Genomic DNA, 27,535 nt, shown 5'->3' on the forward strand with positions numbered 1-27,535 from the left:
TTGTACGAAATCAACTTCCAACCCCGTCAGGTCGCCGACTGGATCTGGTTCTATAAAGCCATGTTTACTCAAGTCGGGGTTCGTATTCCGTTTTCAGCCTTTCAAATGGCGCTTTTAAATCGGATTTCCGTGTCACCGTCGCAGTTGCATCCGAACAGTTGGGCCTCGATCCGCTGTTTCGAGATGGTCTGTGAATATCTCGAACTGCCGGTGTCCGTGGATGTCTTCCTCTTTTTCTTTACCCTCACAAACCCTTCCAAGGAGGGGAAACACAGAAAAGGGTTCATGTCCTTCCGGGCTGCCCAGGGTCGGAAGATTTTTGGTTTGTTTGAAGATTCCTACCATGGGTTTAAGGACAAGTATTTTAAGGTCCGTCCTGCCAAAGGTCGTCATCCCTTTTGGTTGTCTTTGGAGGGGGTACGACTCATCCCGACTTATTGGAGTTTCGGGGCAGGGTCCAACACTTTTATTAAGGTAACTTATAGAAGCATGTCGGCGGTGGATAAGCAGATTGCCGAGGTGTTGATTGCGGTTTTTGGGAAGAACCCAGTAAATCCCCATCTCCTCATGGGTGACCGGGAGTCCGGTCGTAATTATATTTGTGAGAAGCTTTTTACTTTACCCTTTACCTTTTTTTTTTGATATTCGTGTGACGACTAACCGACCTTCTTTGTTTTCTTGCAGTGGATATGTCTGCGTCGGTGACGGGTCTTCCCGACTTGTTTCAAACCTTTCTTGGCGGTGGTGATGATGAAGAGGATAATGACAAATCTGCTGGTGAGACGTCTACAATTCCCCCAGAGGACAAAACTACTTCAGAACAGGAGGTCGTGGTTGGGGGAACCGTGACCTCGGCCCAGGCTGCCCAGGTTGAGGTCGAGAAAACGGTTCACGCCTCTCCTCTTCGCGAAGTGGTGGGCCAAGGGGGTTCGACGTCTGCCCCCGAAGTCGACGATGACGTGGAGGTGGTCCCCACTCCTAAGAGGAAAAGGAAGACGTCTTCTAGTCCCGAGGGGGTCCTCACCGTCATGGAGAGGAATTTTGATGCGAGCAACTTCATAGATACCCAACTGATCCCTGGCACCGAGGAGTACTTCCACGAGTCTTCCCTTGCCGGGCAAGCGAGATGGATGTACCGGACACTTCTGCGGGGTGCCGTGATAGCCCGGAAGGCCGAGTTTGAGCTTTTTGGGATGGAGTCCCTCCGCAGGAGGTTGGAGGCTAGTGGGAAGGCCAATAACGAATTAAAAAGTGAAGTTGAAACTCTTCGGGAGCAGTTGACCCAGTCAAACGAGAAGCTCGATGCCGCCGAGAAAAAGGTTACTACTGCCGAGCAGAAAGCTACCGCCGCCGAACAGAGGGCAACAGCTGCTGAGAAGAAACAGAAAGAGTCGGATGCGACGGTTGAGCGTTTGGTCGAGCGCGAAATGGCTTTGGAGGGTCAAGTCGGCGCGGCGCAAAAGCGTGTGGCCGAAATTGAGAAAGAGAAGCTGGCCGTGGAGGCCGAACTGTCAACATGGAAGGCCAAGTATAAGGATGTCATCAAACAGGGCAAGGGTGCGATCTTGGCTACCGAGGAAGCCCTCAAAGCTCAAATTCAGATTGTTGCCCCTGAATTCGATACGTCGGTGATTGGTGTTCGCAAAATTATTCAGGATGGCAAGGTTGTCGACGCCCCTAAGAAATGAATCTTTCTGTTTAAAGCTTTTGTCTAGCCGCTTTGTTTTGACTTGTAAACTATTTTAGTTTTAGCCGTTTGGCTTGTGAACAATTTGGTTTTAGCCGTTTAATTTTGGCCTTGTGGTCAATGACCGTTTTAATCGTTTGCCCGAGTTGCCGTGATAAGCTTTTCCTAATTCGTTTGGTCGTATTTCCGTTTCTATTAACCGTTTTTGGTTTATTGTTGTCACTTATACCAATGGCCCCTAGCCTTTCGCATAGTCGCTGCGATGGTGGTGGACGGGTTCCCGGGGTGATCAGTCCCGGGGCACGCGTCGTCGTTGGCCGTGATAGGATGGTTTATCTGGAGAATTGAATGATAAAACAAGAGAAATTTTGCACAAGTATATCTTATTCGATAAGTCGCTATCAAAAGTTCATAAGTTAAATTTGTAAAATAACTACTTAGCTAGGCTGGTCGGCTTGCCGGGCCTTCTTCTTAGGAGTAGAACCTTCTTAGGTTGTCCGCATTCCACGTTCTCGGGACTTCTTTGCCGTCAAGTCTTTCTAGCTTGAATGCTCCTTTTCCCATCACTTTTCGGATTCTATAGGGGCCTTCCCAGTTAGCCGCTAGCTTGCCTTCTCCGGGGGTCGGCAGGCCGATGTCATTTCGCCTTAGGACGAGGTCGTTCGGCTCGAATTCCCTCTTGAGCACTTTGGTGTTGTAGCGCAGAGCCACTCTTTGTTTCAGTGCCGTTTCTGTCAAATGGGCCATCTCCCTGGCTTCATCTATCAGGTCCTTTTCTACGGTTTCCTCCACTCCCTTTAGGAGCAACCGCGGGCTTGGTTCCCCGATCTCCACAGGTATTACCGCGTCCACACTGTACGTTAGTCGGAAAGGAGTTTCTTTAGTGGATGACTGCTCGGTCGTTCGGTAGGACCAGAGAACCGCTGCTAGTTCATCGGCCCAAGCACCCTTTTTATTGTCCAACCTCTTCTTCAGCCCTGAAAGGATAACCTTGTTGGCGGACTCCACTTGTCCGTTCGTCTGAGGGTGTTCTACCGACGAGAACCTTTGCCTTACGCCCAGGCCGCTGAGAAACTCCGTGAACTTCTTGTCGGTAAACTGTGTGCCGTTGTCCGAGATGACGACTTCCGGTATCCCGAATCGTGTTATCACCTGCCTCCACATGAATTTTCTGCAATTGGCTGAGGATATGCTAGCTAGTGGTTCAGCTTCTATCCACTTGGTATAGTAATCAATTGCAACTATGAGATATTTGACCTGCCCAGGGCCGACCGGGAAGGGCCCTAAGAGGTCGACTCCCCATTGGGCGAATGGCCGTGAGGTCGTTATCAAGCTTAACTCGGAGGCCGGTGCCCTGGCAAAGTTGGCGTTCTGTTGGCACTTTACGCACTTTTTGACAAACTCTTTGGAATCTGCCATCATCGACGGCCAGTAGTATCCAGCTCGGATTAATTTCCTTGCTAGGGCTTTGCCTCCGATGTGATGTCCACAGCAGCCCTCATGGACTTCCCTGAGGACGTAGTCCGTCTGGTCGGGGCGTAGGCACTTCAGTAGGGGTTGGCTGAGCCCTTTCCTGAACAGCTGTCCTTGGATGACGGCGTATTTGGCCGCTTCTCTTCTTAATTTCGCCGCATCCTTTTCATCCCCCGGGACTTGGCCGCGTTCCAGGAAGTTGGTGATAGGGTCTAGCCATGAAGAACCTAGGGTTGTCATGTGTAGTGCAATTGCTGGTTCTCTTGTCATGCCCTGGATGAGAGACCGGTTCCCTTCCCCTGGCTTTGTGCTGGCCAACTTCGATAGGAGGTCTGCCCGTGTGTTCCTTTCTCTGGGTACGTGATGGACCGTGACCTCTTCGAATTTTTGGCTCAAACTTTTAACCTTTTCCAAGTACTTCAGTAGCAGGGGATCTTTGGCTTGGTAGCTGCCGTTCACTTGGGAAGTGACGACTTGGGAGTCGCTGCATATTTCTAACCTTGTTGCGCCGACTTCTGCCGCTAGGGTTAAGCCTCCTATGAGGGCTTCGTATTCTGCTTGGTTGTTCGAGATGGGAAACTCGAATCTAATCGAATGTTCGTATACAACCCCAATCGGGCTTTCCAAGATGATCCCGGCACCTCCGAAGGTCTGGTTGGAGGCTCCGTCCACATGGAGCTTCCACCGTGTACCCATGTCTTCGCTTGGGTCTCCCGTTACTTCGACTAAAAAATCCGCCATGGCTTGCGCCTTGATGGCTTGCCGGGGCTCGTATCGTATGTCATATTGCGAGAGTTCGATGGACCAAGTCATCATTCTTCCCGCCAGATCGGGTTTTTGGAGAACTTGCCGGATCCCTTGGTCCGTTCTGACGACAACTTGGTGACTTTGGAAGTACTGTTTTAGCCTTCTCGAGGAAGTTAGGAGTGCTAAGGCTAGCTTTTCCAACTTGCTATATCTTAATTCTGCTCCTTGCAGGGCCCTGCTTATGAAGTAGATTGGCTGTTGAGCTTTCCCGTCCTCCCGTACCAGGACTGCGGACAGGGCCTCGCTTGTTATAGCGAGGTATAGGTATAGTGGTTCCCCGTCCTTTGGTTTCCCGAGAACGGGAGGTGCCGCAAGGATCTCCTTGAAGTGTTGAAAGGCTTCTTCACATGCGGGTGTCCACTCAAACGCCATACCTTTCTTCATGAGGTTAAAAAATGGCAGGGCCTTTGCCGCCGAAGCTCCGAGAAATCGGGATAGTGAGGTCAATCGTCCCGCCAACCTCTGGACATCCTTTATGCAACCCGGGCTCTTCATCTGGAGTATTGACTGGCATTTCTCCGGGTTAGCTTCTACCCCTCTCTGAGTTATCATAAATCCCAGGAACTTGCCGGCTTCCATAGCAAAGGCGCACTTGAGGGGGTTCAGCCTCATACCGTGTTGACGGAGGGACGCGAATACACTTGCCAGGTCGTTCAAGAGGTCGTCAGGTCGTGTTGTCTTTGCCAGGATGTCGTCCACGTAAACTTCAACTGTTTTCCCTATGTGGTCGTGGAATATCCTGTTCATCAGCTTTTGATATGTTGCCCCCGCATTTTTCAAGCCGAATGACATTACCTTATAGCAAAAAGTTCCTCCTGGCGTTATGAACGCCGTCTTGTCTTCGTCAGGACGGTGCATCGGTATCTGATTGTAACCGGAGTAGGCGTCCATGAAGCTCAGATACCGGTATCCCGCCACGGCGTCGACGAGTGCATCTATGTTGGGGAGGGGGAAGCAATCTTTGGGGCACGCTTTGTTAAGGTCAGAGTAGTCCACGCACATTCTCCATTTGCCGTTGTGTTTTCTTACTAACACCACATTCGAGAGCCATGTCGAGTAGTCCACTTCACGTATGAAGCCTGCTTCTAGGAGGCCGGCCGTTTGCTTGGCTACCTCCTCTGCTCTTTCTGCCGACATCTTTCTCCTCCGTTGAGCTACTGGGCGTGCTTCCGCCTTGACGGCTAGATGATGTGAGATGATTTTTGGATCTATGCCTGGCATGTCGGCTGGTGTCCAGGCGAACAAGTCCCTGTTGGCCCTTATCATATCCATCAAAGGTTCCTTCAGCTCATGTGGGAGGTTCTTGTTAACGAACGTGAACTTTTCCTCTTCGTCACCGATTCTAAACTTCTCCAGGTCCCCTTCTGGTTCTGGCCTCGGCTTGTCTTCTACTCTGGCGTCAAGGTCGGCCAGAAACACGCCGGATGCTTCCTTGGACTTTTTTCTAAGGGAAAGGCTGGCGTTGTCGCAAGCGACCGCCGTCTCGAGGTCACCTCTTATGGTTCCTATGGATCCATCGTCAGTAACGAACTTCATAACTAGCAGCTTGGTGTTGATTATGGCTTCAAAATCATTGATTGTTTTTCTTCCCATGATGATGTTGTAGGCTGTGGAGTCTCGGAGAATTACGAACTCGGCCATCGCCGATCTTCGGCCTTGGATCTGCCCCACCGAGACTGGTAGGGAAATAACTCCGTCTGGTTTGATGAAGTGGTCGCCTAACCCGATAACCCCGTGCTGGTGAGTCGTCAGGTCGGCGTCCTTTAGCCCTAGTGCGTCGAACACGTTGCGGAACATGATGTTTGAATCCGCTCCTGTGTCTACAAGGATCCGTTTAACGAGGCCGGTTCCCACTCTGGCCGTTATGACCATGGGGGGGTTTTCCGGGGCGTCGCTGAACCATTGGTCTTCCGGGCCGAAAGAAATGGATGAGGGTTTTTTGGAGCTCTGCACTGGCGGAGATGAGATTGCCAGAACCTTGGCGTCTTTCCTGTGTGCCGACCGGGATTTTGGTGCAGCGTTTTTGGCCGTTACCACGTTTATCACAGTAAGGCCATGGTCTCTCTCTTCGGGTTCCTGTCGCCGTTTGGCCGAGCGTGTCTTGCCTTCCTCATCTTGGTCGCGATAACGTCTTCTCAGCTCCCTGATGAGATGGGAGAACGCTGCTAGCTTTCCTTCCCTTATCGCCTGTTCTAGTGCATCCTTCAGGTCGAAACAGTCCTGTGTTTGATGGCCATACCCCTTATGGTAATCACAATAAAGGTTCTTGTTTCCACCCGTACGGTCCTTAAGTGGTCGGGGCTTCGGAAGAATTCCCTTCTCCGCTATTTGTTGATAAACTTCCACGATGGGGAGGGTGAGTGGAGTGTAGTTGGTAAATTTTCCGACTCGAGGGAACGGCCTAGGTGCTTTGTTTGATGTCTCCTCTCTGCCCTTTTCTTTTGCTCTCTCACCGTCGCCACCGGACTGCCGAGCCTGGCCGTAGACGGACTGCCGTTTATTGGCAGCCACGACTCGGCTGACTTCCTCGTCGTTTATGTACTCCTTGGCCACTGTCTGGATTTCATGCATCGTCCAAACCGGTTTCGTGGTAAGGTGTTTTCGGAAGTTCTCGTTGAGGAGGCCGTTTGTCAGACAGAGACTGGCCACCGAGTCGGTTAAGCCGTCGATTTCCAAGCATTCGTCATTGAACCGATCTAAGTACCTCCTGGTCGGCTCTCCTTGTCTCTGGGTTACCCCTAGAAGGTTGATAGGATGTTTGGCCTTTACTATTCGCGTTGTAAATTGGGCCAGGAATGCGCGGCTGATGTCTGAGAAACTGTATATGGAACCTTGAGGGAGGCCGTTAAACCATCTGATCGCTGGCCCTGCTAATGTTACCGGGAAGGCGCGGCATCTCACTTCGTCCCCTACTCCTTCCAGATTCATCCTGGCCTCAAAGGCCGTGAGGTGTTCTAAAGGGTCTTGAGTTCCGTCGTATCTCATGTCCGTTGGTTTGTCGAAGTGTTTCGGCAACCGGACCTCGAGGATAGATCGGTGGAACGGCGTGACGCCCATTATCACAGGTTGTCGTGTTCTCTCGGATCTCCCTTCTCCGTCTTCACGACCTCTTGCCGTTCGGCGGGATTGTCTGCCGCGAGAGTAGATGACTGTGTCATTCCGTCTTCTCGGAATGGGTGACTCCTCTCGCGCGCTCTCTGCTTCCATCCGGGATGCAGATATGCGCCGTGAACGGCTTCGGTGAGAGCTCTCCTCCTCGCTCCCGGGAGATGGGGTGTAGCTTGGATCGGTAGACCGTCCATCCCTCTCCCGGTTGGCTAGCTGTCGCTCTAGGTTCTGGACTCTGTGGCGTAGCTCCTGCATTATTATGGCGCTATCGCCGCCCGTTCCCCCGAATGGTCGGGTTCTCGTGTGTTGTTGGGGGGATCTCCGCCCTCCCCTTTGCGAGGCGACGGAGGCTGCCCCCTCCGCTCCGGCTGCTCGAGCTCGGTCGCCGGGACCTGGCGCGACTTCCATTCAGGCAAAGGGTCCCCACAGACGGCGCCAATGTTCGGTAATCGGATTCCGGACAGGTCGGGTATACAAATGAAGGGGTGGATAGGTGAGGATGCCTTAGCTTTGGTCGCGCTGATTGTGGGTTTGCCGGGCTAGCGAGCACTTGTACTGGTGAATGGACGAGGGGGGGTGCCACCTGCAAAGACACTCCGACGCCTAAGTTAGAAAATGTGCAGGCGGGAAAAGTGATGTGGAAAAGTGACGTACCTCGAGGGGAGAGCCAATCTTCCCCTTATATACATGTCAGTAGTGGGCCCCTTATGAGGACAGACCCATATTCCCAAGGATACTATCCTGCAGCCGCGTGTGGGTCGTACAGGACACGTGTCCGGGTCGTTTGAAAGGCGAGGAGTCGGGTCGGGTGGAGCTCGGGCCAGGGTCGACCCGTCGGGTCTCCGGGTCGGGCCGTAACAAAAATAAAATTAGTTTAGGTTGTTAGTTATTTAATACATGACTACAATTAATTGTAAAGAAATACATTAAATAACTAATAAGTTAAACTAATTTTGATTCTAATTGACATATACTAAACTAATAAACTAATTATAATTACCTCCACATCTATTACTAATAGAAAATGATCTATGTAACAAATTTGATCGAGAAAATATATTTTATTGGATAACTTGTGTGGTCATTCAACATTTTAATTTACTTTTGTTGTTTGGAAAAAAAATTAGGTTATACATTATCTTATGAGTTAAAGGCTAGTATAAATGGTTTATTATTAAAGCTTCTAAGGGTACAAGAAGTATTTGTTGTGGTAAAAAAAATACTAAATAATTTTATATTACTTAGAATTTAATATTTAATTTTTGAATTTAATTTTAATGCGTTAATCATCAATTAAGATAAAAATAATTGTTTTTGTTGACATATTATTATTTAATTAAATAAATGTTTAAAATTGTTTATATTGATAGTACTTTAGAATTAAATTTATAATTTATACTATAAAAATGTATGCCTTTTAGTATAATTTTAAAAAATAAATAGATAACAAATCATTTAATCGAGTGACAGACAAATTTATTTATTTTTTAATAATATTAAATTTAGAGTCTTGTAAAAACTAAATTCTAAAGTGACAGTCATAAATTTCTCAACTCAAATTAATCAAATATTAATAAATAAGCTTACACTTGATAAATTTGATTTGTTATTAATTAAGTCAATATATTTGGATATAATTATATCAAAATACATTTATTTTAAGAATATATCACTTTCGTTATGCAAATAATTATTTAGAGAGAAAAATATATTAGTATTTAGATATGGTGAAACTATTTTTTTAGATACCATATTTTAAAGTTATCTTAATTAAATCAATAAACAATGAAATTATTAGATTATATATATTATTAAAATTAATATAGAAAAGGCAAGTAATAAAACATACACTGCTTTTCCATGTGAAAAAGTTAATTAATGACTATGTATGCCAAAATAAAATTAATATTACTTTTAAATTAAATTTTAAAAAAATAAAAATCAAAACTGCATCATTGATCAATAAAATTTTAAGAAAATGTAAAATTCTCTGTATATACGATTAAGTAATTAAAATTAATGGATTAAATATGTTTTTGTCTCTAAAATAGAGGTTAAAATTTTTATGTTTCTGACCTTTTTTTACTATAAAATAGTCCTAAAAGTTTCAATTTGTTTTAAAATCGTGATTCGGACGAAAATGGCCTTCCCTATTCTTTCTTAAAATGCAAAAATAAAAGCAGATAGAAGCAGAAGCAGAAGCAGAAGTAGAATACAAAAGCAAAAAGCAATAAAACAACAACAACAATAAAACAACAATAAATAAATAACTAGAAGAACAACACCAACAATAATAATGGATAATAAAATCAGAACAACAACAGAAGCAGAAGCAGCAATGGCGAAGAACATCGGCGACTGAGCGAGGAGGAGGAGCAGAAATGACGAGCGGCGCGCGAGTGGGGCACTGAACACTGTCTCCCGCTCCCTTCCGATCTCTTTCTTCTCCTTTACTCTCTGTCTCCCCCCTCTTCATCTGTGTGTGTGACGATTTTCCCTTCCGTTCTCTTCATCAGAGACGGCGGCCTACCTTCCCTTTCTCCTTCTTCTCCCCCCCCATTCTCTTTCTTCCCCCTTGGTTGTTGCCTTTCTTTCTTTCTTTTCTATTTTATTTTATAATTTTTTAGTTAAAGGTAATTTGGCAATAAAAATAAAAAATTTGGTAAAAATGACGATTTTAAAACAAACTAAAATTTTTGGGACCATTTTGTAGCGAAAAAAGGTCGAGAACGAAAAAAATGTTCAACCCCTACCTTAGAAATCAAAATCATACTTAACCCAAAATCAATATATTTACGATACAAGAAAATCCGAAAAGATATCATAAAAAATTTTAAAAAATGACTACAATATCCTTATTATAAATTTTAAAAATCAACTAACTTTAATCTTATAATTATAAATTTTAAACAATTTAAAATCTAAAACAAAAATACATTTAATTATTCATACACACTAAATACAATTACTTCAATCTTATTAATGCTCCCACAAATTCTAATCTCTCATAGTCATTTATACAAAATAAAAATCTAAAAAATAAAAAAAATTAAAAAACTTCTTCGTCTTCTGGATTTTCTCACCAACCGTTTACCCTATCAAAAAATGTCTTTCAGTCTCAATTCTAAGGCTCAAACTCTCTCTTCTCACTCACTACCACTAGATTCTCACTCGACTCTCGACTCTCGTCTCCTTCACACTTGCCGGCGTCTCGTCGTTCGTCTCGTCTTGTCACCGGCGTTTCAACGTCTTCCGGCCTTCCCAGGGCTCCTCGTCGCCAGCCACAAAAGCAGCTCGTCGGCGCTCGTCATCTCCTATTTTTGGGTCCCCGCCTTCATTGAGGATCGTGGACCATCATGGGGTCGTCACTCGTCGTCTTTTGGTGTCGGGTCCTCACAGTCACCTAGTCGCAGTGGACTGTTAGTGAGTCCCTGCATCACCGCTTTTCCTGTTCTGTTGTTTTCAGATTTTCCTTCTCCCTGTATTTTGAGATGATGTTGGATTCCTAATCAATTAATTTGTCTAGTTGCTGATCTAAATGTTGTTGTAAATCATGAATGAAGTAGAATGATCAATTTACATGAAATTTCTTAACAATTTTGCATATGTGGATTGCTCAAAGCTACTTCTTTTAGTATTATTTATTTTACGTGTCCTGATTCTAGATTTTTGCTCAATTCTCTGTCTAAGATTAGAGTAGGCTAAAGTTGAAGACTTTATAATTCTTAACCCATAGCTAGTATTTTCAATTCAATCATTCCTAAAATGCATCATTTTTGGGATTAGTTTGTTGAATTTCTATTGAATTTTGGTTGTGATCATGTTTTAGATTATTGGCTCCCCGTATATCCTCTGGAATATTTTGAGAAGTTGTGAAGCTATGGCTAAAAGGATACAAGGTTATTGTTCTAGATAGATGTCCTCTTGTTGTTTGAGGCCAAGATGGACAAGTTCACAAAGCCGATTATAGTTGTGTGGATTGATCCTGAAACAGAGAAAAAGAGACTCATGAGAAGAGACAAATCAAATGAGGAGAATGCTAGGAACAGGATCAATGATCAAATGACACTTGATTTGAAGATGAATAAAGCAGATATGGTGACAGATAACACTGGATCACTTGATCACTTGAATGAACAGTTTCAGAAGGTTCTAATTGAAGTGTCAAAACCCTTGACATGGACTCAGTTTTCACTTTCGAAGAATGGAGCCTCGGTCATACTTGCTTCACTGACTTCGGGTGTTGTTTTGTGTATAAAAGCACTTTTATAATCACTTGTGTTCTTCAAAGATTAAATTTGAATTTGCAATTTAGCATTTTAAAAGATGAATTTAGCTGTCAAGTACTGCCATCTTTTTTGTGGTTGTTTGACTAATTTATAATTATAATGAGATTGACCATTGTTTTAACATTGATAGTAATGAGAAGGTGGATTTTAGATGTGAAATATTCATAATTGAAACTATTGTTACCTTTTTCTAATGACTGCCTGAATCATTAGGTTTCCATTAAGATATCATCTAGTCTTGATATAGATGTTTTTGTTCTCATGTTTAATTTTATGACTATACTAAACTATTTTGCCAAAAGATTCTGCATCCCCAAATATTATATTTCAAGTGAATATTAGTTTTTAAGTAGAGTCCTATACATTAGTGATGATCCATTGCTCTTTTTGCTAGATAAACTAGTAATAGTTTTTGCAAATTTTCCTTCACTTTTTTATTTATCTTTGACAGCCATGCATAAACCAGCTAGCTAGCTTCTGGCATGAATTGGTTGAGGTGAATATTGCTCACAACTACTTATACTTTTGTCTGCCTGATATGAAGAAAGGATTTGTTCTCATTACACAAAGTGTTGTATTACTTATAAATTTAAGATATACAACATAATATCAACTTATATTTTATTTATGGATTAATAAGCGTATTTAGAACACCCTTTTTATATTGAAAATAAAATTTTTTGGATATTTATTAACAAAATCCCTCTTTAGAGTTCACGCATTCTAAACTATTAATGTTTAGGATGAAAATGTACAGATAGTCAAGCCTGACTCTTTGGAAAATTGGGACCATTCTACTAGTTGAAGATTGATTTTCAATGAAGAGTGAAAAAATAAGGTTCATCATGAACTAAAATGTTTAGAGAAAGAGAAAGAAACAAAAACTAAAAATTATGTGGTCAGCTGTTACAAGAACAACCTGGCTATTAGGTCCATGCTCAGCTTGGAAATCATAAATTATGTGCATAGGATATGAGTAATGTAGAAAGAAAGCGCAAGAGATATGGAAATAAAAGCATATTAAAACTCATTGAACCTGGGAAAGCAAATCAGCAGCAACATGAGAAGGAATTGCATGCTTATCTGCAATGACTAAAACTTCAGATGGACCAACTAACATGTCAATTGAAACCATGGCCTCACTATTCTGTAGAAGATTTTGAAATTAAACGAGAGAAGAAAAAAGCTCTATGATTGAAAGTATGAAACACAATAGCAGATGCAGATTCAGAGATTTAATGGTTTCTTTAATGCTTACTTGAAGTATCATTTTTGCAACTGTGAAATATTTCAGGGCCAAAGATCTTTTCAACCTACAAGAGTATTACCGAAAGTATAAAGTCAAAGATTGATGGAAAAATTTATCAACTCCAAAGTACTTAGACTCCTTTTTTTCAACTTCAAACTACAAAGTACAAGAGTATTATTCGACGAGTTGCTTTTTGTCATTGGCGACGAGGATCCCTAGAAAGGTTGGGAGACGTTGAAATGCCAGCGATAAGATGAGGCAAACGACGAGACGCAGGCGAATGTGAAGGAGATGAGAGTCTGAGTGAGACTCTAGAGGGCTAGTGCAGTCAGAAAGAAGAGAGAGTTTGAGTCTTAGAATTGAGAGTGAAAGACATTCCTTAAAAGGATGACCAGTTGATAAAAATACTCAGAATATAAAAAAATTATTTAATTTTTTTTAGTTTTTTAGATTTTTATTTTATATAAATGATTATGAGAGATTAGAGTTTACGAATAGTATTAATAAGATTGAAGCAATTATTTTTAGTGTATATGAATAATTAAATGTATTTTTGTTTTATTTTTTAAATTGTTTAAAATTATAAAATTAAAGTTAGTTGAATTTTAAATTTTGATTAATTTAAATGGATAATTAAATCTAATAATAATAAAAAAGATATATATTTTTTTATAAAATTAAATAAAAATATATTTTTTATTTTTACTAAAATATAAAAATGCTTTAGTAAAAGTATTAATATTATATATTTTTTTAAGAAAAAAATTAAATATTAACATGAATAATATAACCTCCGTATCATTTTGTTATTTGTCTACATTTTTATTATATGGGTAGGTATAAATACCTAAAAAAATAGACAATCGTATCAACTATCAACATTCATTTTCTTTCTTTCTTACTCATTTCCCTCCTTGCATTCTGAAACTCTTATTGTTCTTTTGACATTTTAAGCTTCCAAACGAACAAAATCATCATATAATATATCTTCTTATTAGACAGCATTATTGATATTATTATCTAATCGGTAATTAATGGGTTCTAGAGGAAGGTATGATCCAAACAAATATCATCAATGGAGACCGGTGTCGGAAGAAGAGAATCAGCAGCCTTCACCATCGCTACCGACAATAATAATGGAGCAAGAGGAAGAAGCTATGAACAAGAGGAACCAAGAACTAGAGCAAGAAGCTAAGAACAAGAAGAAGCAAGAACAAGAGCAAGAAGCTAAGAACAAGAAGAACCAAGAACAACAAAGTGGTTCTCCTGTGGAAGAAAGAGCAACCGTTGGTGGTGATGGTGGTGCCGCAACTGCGTCTCCTGTGGAAGAAAGAACAACCGTTGGTGGTGATGGTGATGCCGCAACGGCGTCTCCTGTGGAAGAAAGAACAACCGTTGGTGGTGATGGTGATGCCGCAACGGCGTCCCCTGCGGAAGAAAGAACAACCGTTGGGTTGTCGTTATTTGCTACACAGGTGAAACTCTCAAATTCAATTCAAACCAAACCAGTTCTCTTTTTTTCTTTATTTTATAATTCTTGATTATTGGTGCAATCGTTAACCTTTTTTATATTATTATCAGTATCCAGAGTATTTTGGAACACGTGGTTATTATCGGGGACCTAATCATCAATCTGATTCAAGTAAACCTAATTCATAAGGTATGTGAAAAGACTGAATTTTTTGTCCATATAACAATGCTGATGAATGAACAATGTTAGCTTCACAAATCACAGTTATTGTTTATACATTTCAATGTTACAATCAAATACAATTAAAGGTATATCTTTGTATGGCTTGTAACACAAGAAACCTTGTTCCAAGGTGGTGGTTTTATACTCTGCATGGAACTATGCGTCTCTGTGTATGAATTGTAACACAAGATATTGCATTGTTTTAAATTGATAGTGACACAATAAGTTACAATAGTTATATATCCGTTGATGTGTATTGCTGTGTAAATTATGTTCAATCTTCACTATTTTGTAAGCTTTCTTTTAAATTGTTTAATTATAATATAGTATCAGATGCTATTTTATATTTGTTAGGCCACATGTATATAGCATATTTTAATTTTAAATATTCAGTTCTAGATGTTTTAGAAAATATGATATATTTGTTAAATATGATTTTAATGTTCTTTATTAAGCTAATTTTTAAAATTGAATTAGATCCGATTAATTTTAGTTCAACTACATATCAAGAAATATACAAATGAATAAGTTGATGGAATATATAGAACTCAAAGTTTTCCTCTTTTCTTTTTTTAGGTTTGTTGACTGTGTTGACTGGGAGAGGTGTTAATACGACAGTAAGGAAGCAAGCAATGAAACATGAAGAGCTGAATTGAATTTGAATAGCACAATAGTAATTAATTCTGACAATTCTTTATAGTTAGTAATTTCAAGTTGATGATTTTTACTTTTCTGTTATAAGATCAATGTAAAATCTGTTGAGAACTGACTAGTAATATGGGTTGGATCTTTTAACACTTATTAGCGTTAAGAGGAAAATCTTTAACCAAAATACAATATGGCAATTGATGATTTACTTTGTTTTTCATTTATGCTCTATGGCAATTTACTAGGGAAAGATATTAGCTTATTAGGGAAAGCCAACACATAAATTTACTTTTGTTGCATTCTTCGTTACTTATAATTTATATCAATGCACAATCCAACTTAAAAAACTATTGCCAGACAAAAAAAAAAGAAAAACTAAAAAGAAAGGAAAGTAGACTTCAATAGTTCAATACATAGTAGTTTGAATGTTTGACAATAACGAAATCCAATAATAATATCAAATTAGAAAAGATTTTGGGATTAATGCAGGTTGATAATATTTACTTTCTGCTCATTATACAAGTCATATTTATAGTATATACCTTCCATGATTCTATCATGCTTTTGATTATATTTTGTATTTCTCCTTTCTTAAATTAAGCATGTCTCAATATCTAGGTTCATTAAAATAGATAAATTTTTAATAAGATTAAGCGTACGGATGATGTTTTAGGAATGGTTTAATTACTCTAATTATCTCTATAATTTCAGTCTTCTTCTTTGTGAGATGTTAAAATGACACTTTCCTCCCCTCTATTTTATAAATGTACATCCTCCTCCTTTCTAATTTTTAAAAAACCTCCTCTTTAATCCATTTTAAATTTTGTGTTAACTAATATTAATTTTATCCATTTTTTAAGAAAAAATAATTTTTTTTGAAAAAATATCCATTAGCAAAAATTTTATTTTTTATCATTAAATTTTACTTACCAAAATATCCTTTAATAAATTATTTTTTATTGATTAAATTGTATTTTTATTAAAATACTTTTAAAAAAATTAATAATTAAATTATTTTTTTAAGATATCTACCTTTCAATAATTTTTTAATTATTAAATTGTGATTTTACCAAAATTTTTGTTAACAATTATTTTTATATTTTACTATTAATTTTTTTATTTCAATATATATTATTTTAACATTAAATAAAAAAATCTTACCACTGTTAATATATATAACAATTAATATATTGATATTAAAAAATAATCTTACTAAAATTTTTTGTTTAATATTAAAATAATATATATAGATATAAAAAAATTAATAGTGAAATATAAAAAAATTATTAATGAAAATTTTGGTAAAATTATAATTTAAAAATTAAAAAATTATTGAAGGGTATTTTAGAAAAAAATTATATAATTATTAAACTTTTTTAAAAAATACAATTTAATCGATAAAAAAATAATTTATTAAAGAATATTTTTGTAAGCAAAATTTAATGATAAAAAATAAAATTTTTATTAATGGGTATTTTTTTTAAAAATAATTTATTTTTTTTAAAAATGGATAAAGTTAACATTAGTTAACACAAAAAATTTAAAATAGATTAAAGAGGAATTTTTTTAAAAATTTAAAGGGAGAAAAATGTATATTTATAAAAGAGAGGAGGTGAGTGTCATTTTAGTATCTTCCAGGGGAGGGGAGTGTAATTTTTTCAATTTTTAGTTAGGTTTTTATATTTTCTTAATTAAAATTTTACACTGTTTTTAATTTTATAATTAAGTCATTTCTAGTATCAAAAGTATTAGAATTAACTAAATATTTATCTGTAAATTAAAAGTATTCACAATTAAAAGTTTAACTAGATCTTTCAATATATATTTTTTTAAAAAAATATTTTACTAATTTTAATATTTTTAACATAAAATAATTTAATTATAAAATTAAAAACAATATAAAAAATCTAATTAAAAAAATATATAAAAATATAACTTGATTAAAAAATAGTTGATATATAAAACTACAAAGAATAATAAAATAATTAAACCTTTAGAAATTTGAAGTTATAATATATATATCTTTAAAAATTCTTAAGGAAGATAAAAATTTTAGGTAGAAATAAGATTGTACAGAAAAAAATAAAAAAGAAAAATTCGACTGAATTCTCTTTAATTCTATTAATATAGCATTTAAAAGACCTTCATAAATTTCAGGGTGATACATCTAACATATTTATTTTAAAATTTCAATACTCATTGTGTTCTTGGTTATTGATCACTTTAAAATTTTGATACGATTTATAATTAAATATGGTAAAGTTACCGATAAAAAATAGAATAAAAGAGAAAAAAAATACATGTTAACAACAGAATCCATGATCCACACTTTGAGTTTAACACAATGGGTAGTCTATGTTAAGAATAAAAAAAAAATACATACTTACCTTTCACATAATTTTTCCTCCAAATCAAAATTTTCAACACAATTTTTCATAAATAATTTTAATAAAATATTATATGTATAAAAAAAAGTAGTCACTATACATTTGTGAAACATTCCTAAATACTCTTAATAATTTATTTTATAACAAAGTAAAGTATATAGCATAAATTAATTAGAGATAATCAAATTTTTATTTTATTTTAAGAGTACTTAAAAATAACTTATATTTTTATATAAATATATTTATTATTTAATTTATTTTTAATATATATTTTATATTCTAAATGATAATAATAGTAGTATAATTTTAAAATATACAAAATACGGTTGTAATTATTAAGTTAACAAGTTGATATAAAAAAAAAAAAACAGCAAGAATAACCTCGCGTACCGCTAAGCCCAGCCAGACACTGTAACTAACTGTAACAGAATCTTTCATCTCCTTTCACTTCCTATTCTCCCTCCATTTCCTTTTCCACCAATGGCCAACCTGTGGCGCGCCGCGGTTGGCCTCGCAACCAATCCGGCAAAGGCGGACCACGACGCTGTCGAGTTCTGGTCGAACCCTGAGCGAACCGGCTGGCTAACAAAGCAGGGAGAGTACATCAAAACGTGGCGCCGTCGCTGGTTCGTCCTCAAGCAAGGGAAGCTTTTCTGGTTCAAGGACTCAACCGTCACGCGCGCGTCAAAGCCACGCGGCGTCATTCCTGTCGCGTCTTACCTTACCGTTAAGGGCGCGGAGGACGCGATCAACAAGCCTTGCGCGTTCGAGCTATCCTCGCGCTACGAGACGATGTACTTCATCGCCGATTCGGAGAAGGAGAAGGAGGATTGGATCAACTCTATTGGTCGCTCCATTGTTCAGCATTCTAGATCCGTCACTGACAATGAGATCGTCGATTACGACAAGCGATGATTCCTCACGCGCCGGCATTCTGTTTCGGTAAATCGACAAATCAAACCTCTCTTTTGCCCTTTTCTATTTGTGTATATTAATCAATCGTGTTGAATTGTTATCTCACATTACTGTAATTGAAGAGAACGAACATATAATGATATAGTTTCTTATATAAACCAAGATTGATGGTAATAATTTTGTGAGCAAGTATTATTCCTTAATCCTTGTAAATGGTAGAGAAGAGAACACAGACAACACGCAATAATTCACAAAAAAGAAGGATAATCCAGCTCAAAGCAGCTAAATGTTTCTCATAAACATGACACCTATTTATGGAAGCAGTTTGTGTTTAATTGCATGCAGCTCCACTATGATATCTTTAATGTTCATCCGTCGAGTGGGAAACTCTTGAGAACATGCAACTCCAATCCTGGCAAAGGACACTAAACACTCCTTGGTACTTTGCTTTTGCATGATCTTTCTTTCTCCTTTACCAAACAGAGTTAGCAATCTTGAATCAACAATTTCAGTGATTCCTTCTGGAATTGCCTTTTTACAAAATTTGTGTAAGCTTAGATCTTCACCAAACATGTCATCTGTTGGTTTCTTTCCAGTTAATATTTCCAAAAGAAGAATTCCATAGCTATAGATGTCTCCTTGTGGTGATACTGGCCCACCTGCTCCATATTCTAAATGATTCCAACAAAATGATAAGGGAAGAAGAATAGACATAACGCAACAACATAATGATTATAGACAGGTTATTTTCAGTTTAATAAATATTTCAAGAAGTTGATTGCCATAATAAGGTAGATATCATAAGTAAATTAAGGCAATTATGCATGATAGCATCATGAATCTAACAAATAATAATACATGAATTAATTTGAAGAAATAGTTGACAAATATTAGCAAAAATGATCAAGAGCACTTTTACCTGGTGGAACATATCCGATGGTTCCCTTAATTATAGAGGAACTACCATGATTACTGGTAAAAGAGCTTCTGTCCCCTTGAACAAGTCTTGCTAGACCAAAGTCTCCTAAATGGGCAACAATATCATCATCAAGAAGCACATTGCTAGGCTTAATATCACAATGAATTATGGCTTCTCCTGAATCATTGTGAAGATAATCCAATGCAAAAGCTACATCAAGAGCAATATTTACCCTTTGCATAAGGTTCAGACTCAGATTTGTGGATTCGCTATCTTCAACAATGTTGTGCAACAAAGTTTCTAGACTCCCATTAAACATGAACTCAAACACTATGGCTTTGAAATCATTCCCTTTGTAATCAACACTTGAACAAGAAGTCAGTAGACTGAGAAGGTTTCTGTGTTTAATTTTTCCTAGAACTTTACATTCGGCAATGAAACTCTTTGATGCCCCACATGTTTGAAGATTCAACACTTTTACAGCAACAGGTCTCTCAAAATGGACAAGAGTTCCTCTATACACAGAGCTAGAGCTTCCCGTGCCAACTAAATTGGAGGAAGAAAATCCATTTGTTGCTTGATGTAGCTCTCCATAGGAAACCTTCAAGTATCTATGTTCTAGTGATGGTGAAAAAGATAACTTCTCGGACTTTTTTCTGAGGCAATAGATACTAATAAAAATCATGAAAGAGATCAAAATCCCGCCAATCACACTGATGAGAATAATTATCTTTTTATGAGAGCTCTTATGTTTGTTTGAGGAAAACTCAGGACAGGGAGGGAGATTCAGTTGAGGTATCCCACCGCACAAATCATTATTTCCAATGAGTGATATTACAGTGATGTTACCAAAGACTCCTTCCAATGGGACTTGACCATAGAGATGGTTATAAGACAAGTTCAAATTACTCAAAAAAGTCAAGTTTTCAAGTTCATGGGGAATTGTGCTTGAGAAGTTATTATTAGAAAGGTCTAACCTTTCAAGGGATCTTAAAGATCCTAGGAATGGGGGTAGATTCCCATGGAAGAAGTTTCTGTCTAATCGAAGTTCTGTTAGTGTAGAACATGCACCAAGTTCCACGGGAATGACACCAGAAAACTTGTTTGCATACATATATAATTTGGAAAGATGCATCAAATTACCAAACTCAGGGATTGAACCAGTAAAGGAGTTGGTGGATAAGTCAAGATTTACTAAATCTTTTTGATAGGCAAAGATTTGAGTAGGTATGTTTCCACTTAAATTGTTTACTGAAACGCTGAATGTGTGCATCTTTTTACAGTATCTGAAGGTAAATGGAATACTTCCTTTAAATGCATTAAAGTCCATGTGAACTACTGACAATATAGTAAGATTGCCTATGACAGTAGGAATATTACCTGAAAGATTGTTCATACTCAAGAATATTATCACTAGATTTTTAAGCTTTCCAATTGAATTTGGAATTGGTCCCTCAAGGGCATTCTCATCCATAAGAAGTGAAGCTAAGCCAAATAGATTTCCAATTGTTTCAGGTATCCTTCCAGATATTTGATTCAATCCCATGTCAAACAAAATAAGATTGGTTGATAAGTTGCCTATTAAACTTGTCAATGCACCGCCTAAATAATTTTCGGAAAAGTCCAGCTTTTGCAATTGAGTACAATTAGTCAATGAAGAAAGGAAATCCAAATCGTGAGCTCTTCCAGATCCAAATCTATTACGACCAACTTTAAATTCCCGGAGTTTATGTAAACTTCCTAAAGTAGGAGAAATTGGTCCATAAAAACCATTTTCTTCTATATCAAATTTTTGCAATTCGGAAAGATTCGATATTGAAAATGGTAAAATACCAGTGAATAGGTTCCCTCCACAGGCAAAATTTTGAAGATTGGGAAAAGCCAGAGGTATATTTGAGAGAAGATTACCCACTAACTGGTTGCCCGCTAACAAAAGAGTTTGAATATTTGAAAGGTTGTAAAGTGAAGGAGGAAGTAAGCCAGAAAAATTATTTAGACTCAGAGCCAAAAGTTTCAAATTCGACAACCTACCCAAAGTCGGAGTTATGCTTCATTCCAAATGATTTTGTGAAAGTGACAACTTCTGAAGCGATGAAAGATTTCCCAAAGAAGGCGGAATATTGCCAACAAAACCGTTGGCTGCAAGCCCCAATTGAGTGAGTTGCACCATAGAACCAAACCATGAAGGAACTTTGCCAGTTAAATTATTGTATAACAATATAATCACCTCAAGGCTTGAACAATTTATCATCTCCACAGGAATATGACCACCAAGATTGTTGTTCCTCAAGTCAAGAATCTTCAACCTCTTTAAACGACCGATTTCTCTTGGAATTTCACCATGCAAGTAGATGTTAGTAAGATTGATCTCTCTGAGAAACGTTAGATTTCCTAAGGATGACGCAAGAGTACCACCCCAATATTGATTTTGCAATTGTAGGGATGAGACTCTCATGTGGCGACGACTGCATGTAACGCCCTGCCATTCACAAAAATGGAGAGACTGATTCCATGATGGCAGAGCATGAGGATCGCTATTTGTAAGCTTGTCCTTCAAAGCAAGCAATGCTATTTCATCGGTCTCTGAACTCAAGGGTTTGGCCGGTGACCCCATGTAAACTAACATTTGTAAAGCAACAAGTAAGAAAAGAAACCTGATCACGAAGATTGTTATTTTGCGCAACAAAAACATGGAGTAGAATAGAAGAAGTTATGGCAGTCGGCAAAATGAATCATACGTCTACGCAACAACTCTAAGTCTTTTATAAACTCTGTCTGGCTTGGGCTGGATTGTTTTCATTCTAAAATAAAAATAAAAAAAAAAAATTTTTGTTAGAGCAAGTTCGTCATACTTTTCCGTGTCTTTGTTTCTGTGCTTTTAATTTAAAAAAATATATATATACTCTTGAAACTAGTTTTTTTTTTTTCTCAAAATTAAAGTGTTGTGGAGCATCATTCTTATTATATCATTTCTATGTACTCTTTTGTACTTATGTACTCCTAGACTGCATTTGTTTATAAACAAGAACACTGAGACACAAGGAGATATGATAGAATAATAAATAAGTGTTAGTTTTCATTAAGTGACACATGGCAGAGCAATATAAAATTAATAAAAAATAAAAAATCAAAGTTATGTGAATAAAGAAAGTAGTGAACAGGAATTTTAATAAAATTCAAATTTAATGCTGTGTTAATTGAGTTAGTTATTAGTGTCTTTTTTTTTTATTAGTTTTGAGCTTCTATAGTCATTGGCTGCCAATATATATAGCAGACTTGGATGGAGGAATCACAAAACATAGATTGATAAAGAAACATTTTCTTGATTATTTTGTTTTCATGAAAACGATTCTTCATGACAACAGCTTCTGTTTAATTGCATGTAACTCCTTTATGACATCTTTTCGTTGAGATGGAACCTCTTTAGAACATGCAATTCCAATCCTAGAAAAGGACACAAGACACTCTCCAATGGTGCCTTCCATATTTTGCTGACTTGTGACCCTTCTTCTCTCTTTTTCACCAATTGGAATGAGCAATCATGAATCAACAATCTCAATGATTCGTTCTAGAGTTGCCATGTTACAGAAATTGTGTAGGCTTAAACCTTCACCAAACATGGTATCAGTTGGCTTCTTTCCAGTGAGCATCTCCAAAAAAAAAAAATTCCATAGCTATATATGTCTCCTTCTGCTGACACTGAGCCACCTGCTCCATACTCTGATTTAAACAAAAATTCAGGAAAGGAGAAGAGAAATAATGCAACAATATCATCATTATAAATTAATTATTTTCAGTTCCGTAAAGTAAATATATTAAGGGGTTGATTGCCATAAAAACTTGATACTAAAATTACTTAGATATGATTATAAAGAAAGAAATATGAGAAAAACATTTCAAAAGGATATTGTAAGAAATATCAAGAGAAACTGACACGGACATGGGGGAATAGATCCAATGGTTCCCTTAATTGCAGAAGAGCTTGCTTGATTACTGCTAGAACAGCTTGCGGCACCATGAACGAGCCTAGCTAATCCAAAGTCTCCCAAGTGAGCAACAACTTCATCATCAAGTACAACATTGCTTGGCTTTATATCACAATTAACTACAGCTTCTTATGAAATTCATAAAATTAAAGTATATTAATAAATTTTATACTAAACAATAAAAACTTTACTATCTAATATAACTTGAAGCAAAAGCAAGCTTGAATGTGTTGTACGAAAAGTATTCACATTTTGTAAATTATGAATTTATGAAATTGTGAAAAATAATATATTTTTTTAAAGGTTTTTAAAAAAAGCTTCCTAAAAGAATCGTGATAGCTTTGTCTATTTTCATATAACTTCTTCGTTTTTCTTCCTAAATAAAAGAATCGTGTTTTTCTTTTTATTCAAAGAACAAAATTATATTTTCACTTGCCATAAAATTTTTGCAATATTTTTTTTTTTTACATTTTAATCCAAACAACACTTTAAAAGAATTATTTGGATTGTGTTTATGCAATTGATAATAGCTTTGTATGTGTTTATCTTTACCAAAAAGGTTTTCTTCAAAAAGTCTACTTGAAGTTTCTTTGTGGAATTGATTATAAATGTGTATGATTTTGTGTAATTTCTTAAATTCTTTTTCAAATAAAAGAGTAATTATAATTCTTATCAAAGAATAAAATAAATTTTTACTTGTTATCAATTTTTTTTCCAATTTTTTCAATTATTTGGATTATATTTGTGTAATTGTCTTTGATAAAGAAATATTTAATCAAATGTATAATTATTAATTGTGAATGATCTTTTTAATTAGATTTAACATTTAAGTGTTATTAGTTTCTATTTCTTAAATAAATTGGTTACAACATAGAACATACACAATAATAAATAAGATTACGATGATATGATAATGGTATGGACTATGGGGCATTATGTGTCAAGGTTTTAATATAATACTATGTTGGTTTTTTCTTTTATATATTATAAATTATAAATAGATAATAAATGGATAGAAATAAATAGATATTAATTGAAGATATATATAGACTTGAACTGATGCAAACGACACTAATACAGAGGACAGAGCGCATAAACTTAAAATGTTACATAACACATTAAAAGCACACTAATAGAGAACATAAAAGCACAGAAATTGAAATGCATAGTGCAGCGAGTTGTCATCATAATTGACAACGGCAGTTATTAGCATGATAGCTTTTGTTTGATTGCGTGCAATTCAGTTATGACATCTTTTATGCTCATTCGCTGATTAGGAAACTCTTGAGAACATGCAACTCCAATACTAGCAAAGGGCACAAGACATTCTTGAATGGTGTCTTCCATGTTTTGCTGTTGTGTAACCCTTCTTCTTTCTTGTTGATCAATTGGAATGAGCAATGTTGAATCAACAATCTCAGTTATTCCATCTAGAGTTGCCATGTAACAGAAATTGTGTAGGCTTAGACCTTCACCAAACATGCTATCAGTTGGCTTCTTTCTAGTGATCATCTCCAAAAGAAGAATTCCATAGCTATACATGTCTCCTTCTGCTGACACTGGAGATCCTGCTCCATACTCTGTTTTATTCAAACAAAAAATTGAAAAAAAAAAAAACAAAAATAAAGCAATAATATCATGACCATAAACTAATTATTTTCAGTTCAATAAATTAAATATATAAAAGGGTTGTGCTATAAATACTTGATAGTTAATTAAATTGCTTAGGACGTAGGGAATTCTAAGCTATAACTAATTTGGGGTAATTATATAGACGAAAATACTAGGACAAAAGCAAAACATGAACTTAACATGACAAATTGTCTTGATGCTACAATATGCAAATGAAGAAAAATAACCAAAGTGTACATTTCTAAAAGATATTGTAAGATATATCAAAAGAAACTTACTGGTGGAATATATCCAATGGTTCCCTTAATTGCAGAGGAACTAGCTTGATCATCACTTCTAGAACGGCCTGCGGCACCATGAACGAGTTGTTGGGTTTTTGGGCTCCCTTCCTACGTGGAGAAAAAGCCCAAATGCTAGTATCCAAGCCCATGATTAGTTGAAGTGGCTGAGGTGAGTAAGGGTTGAGAGAGAGAGGTCATTTGCAAGGAGAACACCAAACACTAGAGAGAAGAAAGGAGAGAAAGTCATTTTCGCACATACACAAAGCTGTCTCTGTAAATTGGTCACTGCAGATTCGTTAACCGTTTGATCGAACTTAAATTTGGACAGTGTGTTCTACACATCTGGTTCTTTGATTTCACCGTTTGGATCTTCAATTTGACATCTGTAGCTGGAGATATTGGCCACGCACAGTAGCTCTATTTTTGTGGTATTTTCATCTTCTTGTTCTTGTTTTGAAAGCTTTGAAGCTTGGGTTGTTTGGCTTGTTGTATGCACGTTTTGTGCAGTAATTTGTGACTCTCTTGTACCCTATTTTTCATCATAGTGAAGCTATATCCTAGTCTTGGTGACTCGTGGTTTTTACTTCTCTCATTGAGGAGGTTTTTCACGTTAAAAATCTTGGTGTGTTAGCTTGCTTATAATTTTTTGTTTATGTGATTTTTCCGCTGCTATTGGGTATTATTGTACTGGTGTTAATACTTGTTGTGAGTGGATATTGTTGTTTCTCTGATTCTTGCAAGTAGGACGATGACGAAGGAAGTATACTATAGTAGTTGCTTGAAACTCTGTTATATAGATTTCTAATTTGCTTTATTGTAGGATTAATAAAATTCGATCTAAAAATATTTACTGTACACACTACAATAATACTTAAGTAATGAAACGGATATTAGTAAATATAAAAACAATTTTGGAAATTTGTGTGCATGTGAATGGAAAGGGAGTGCACAGAGCGGATATGTTATCGAAAGACCAAGACTAGCAAGTTGACTTGGGAGGACTCCACGATCTTTCTTCTGTGTACTTTAATTTAATGCATTTGCAAATTAAAAATCGCCACCTTGTGTTTGTTCTTCATTCGCATCGGCAACAAGCTTAGATGAACAGCAACAACATCAAAAATTAAATCTATAGATGCATGAAATTGAAGTTGTTAGGGAGAAACGAAGGTGAAGAAATATTTAGTTGAAGTAAACAACTAATAAATCTTCTTTTTCAATACTCTTATTTTCGCTTCAACCAAATGACAAATTCAGCTTATAAATCACACAAATTAATCTAAAAATGTTGAGTCTAAAAACAACAAAATTTTATGTATGCATTCAATATCGTTAACATTTTACTGTTACTCTTCACTTTTTTTAGATCATTAAATTACCCTAGTCTTTACTCTTTAAGATACTTCTCAACAAAATTCAAATATTTTTAAGAATTAGTTAACAAATGTCCTAAAAAACCATTTTTAAATTTTAAAATAATTACTATATTATTTAGTAAAATTTAAAATATTAAATTTTTAGATATATAATAAACAATAATTTAATAAACTCATTTAAATAAAAAATTTTACTATAAAAAAATTTACAATTTAAAAATGTAAAACTTTAAAATATAAATGACAAAATAATTTTATAATAATTTAATTATTTTTATTATTTTATGTAAAGAGAATTTTTTTTATTAAGATCTAAAAATAATATTAAAATTAGTACTATAAAAAATTATTTTAAATTTAATATTATGAAAAAATAAAAAAATTATATAAGGACTAATTTGATTAATTTTTAAGATTTTAAATATGAAAATGACTTACGTTTGGACTTTCAGGGACTATTTTTATTATAAATATCTTTTTTACATATCAAGTGACACGTGGCGTGCTAGTTAGGTATCGCTGACCTGATACGTCAACCAATCATCTGGTGACACGTGACACTTAACGTGACACGTCATTATCTAACTAACGAAAGGACTAATTTAGCTTACGTTTTATTTTTCAATGACTAACATGACTAAAAAAATTATTTGAGGACTAATTTAAAAAATCAGTGATCTTTCGTAGACGAATTTGGCTATTAACCTAAAGAGAGAAAGAGGGTATTGTCACATCTTTTGTGACTTACACCTACCTTTTGTAAGTTTTTTTTATTTTAAAATTATTAAAATATCCTTATATTCGGTAAGTCGGGTACCGGACGGTTCGGGTTGGTATCTTGGTTGATGAGGGGGAGGTCTCGCCTGGTCGTAAGTTACAGGGTTAGGGCAGCCGACGTCCCGAGCACTTCGTGTGAGGAGGGGGTGTCACCTGCAAAGACACTCCGACGCTCTAGTCAGTGAAGTGTGCAGGCGAAAAAGGGTTGAATGGTATGTGACGTACCTTGGGGAGGGGTAGGACCCTCCCCTTATATACCGTGTCAGAGGTGAGTCCCACAAGGGCAAAACCCACCTTCCTCGAAGCTT

The 27,535-nt window shown here is 36.7% G+C and overlaps 2 protein-coding genes and 1 long non-coding RNA gene across 3 annotated transcripts; 2 read left to right on the forward strand and 1 right to left on the reverse strand.

Annotated features, from left to right (window-relative positions):
- The first annotated feature begins 10,082 nt into the window (after positions 1–10,082).
- On the forward strand, positions 10,083–11,523 carry LOC112702390 (uncharacterized). Its single transcript, XR_011863630.1, has 2 exons — positions 10,083–10,498; positions 10,905–11,523. It is a non-coding gene; the product is annotated as an uncharacterized lncRNA (long non-coding RNA).
- A 6,235-nt stretch (positions 11,524–17,758) lies between these two features.
- On the reverse strand, positions 17,759–21,994 carry LOC112702391 (probable LRR receptor-like serine/threonine-protein kinase At3g47570). Its single transcript, XM_025753394.3, has 2 exons — positions 19,176–21,994; positions 17,759–18,927 (listed from the first exon to the last, which is right to left on the reverse strand). The coding sequence occupies exons 1-2, from the start codon at positions 20,719–20,721 to the stop codon at positions 18,569–18,571; spliced, it is 1,905 nt and encodes a 634-aa protein (XP_025609179.1). The 5' UTR covers positions 20,722–21,994; the 3' UTR covers positions 17,759–18,568.
- On the forward strand, positions 17,822–18,904 carry LOC112702392 (pleckstrin homology domain-containing protein 1). Its single transcript, XM_025753395.2, has 2 exons — positions 17,822–18,283; positions 18,602–18,904. The coding sequence occupies exon 1, from the start codon at positions 17,822–17,824 to the stop codon at positions 18,254–18,256; it is 435 nt and encodes a 144-aa protein (XP_025609180.1). The 3' UTR covers positions 18,257–18,283; positions 18,602–18,904.
- Positions 21,995–27,535: the final 5,541 nt, after the last annotated feature.

This window comes from Arachis hypogaea, chromosome 7 (assembly GCF_003086295.3).
Source record: "Arachis hypogaea cultivar Tifrunner chromosome 7, arahy.Tifrunner.gnm2.J5K5, whole genome shotgun sequence".
NCBI classification, from domain to species: domain Eukaryota; kingdom Viridiplantae; phylum Streptophyta; class Magnoliopsida; order Fabales; family Fabaceae; genus Arachis; species Arachis hypogaea.

What these genes read in the sequence shown, in the direction of transcription:
- LOC112702392 (XM_025753395.2), top strand. Translation starts at nt 17,822, where the DNA reads ATGGCCAACCTGTGGCGCGCCGCGGTTGGCCTCGCAACCAATCCGGCA.
- LOC112702391 (XM_025753394.3), bottom strand. Translation starts at nt 20,721, where the DNA reads ATGGGATTGAATCAAATATCTGGAAGGATACCTGAAACAATTGGAAAT. An exon ending in CATCGGATATGTTCCACCAG is followed by an intron (nt 18,928 to 19,175) that starts GTAAAAGTGCTC and finishes GGAATCATTTAG; the next exon opens with AATATGGAGCAGGTGGGCCA.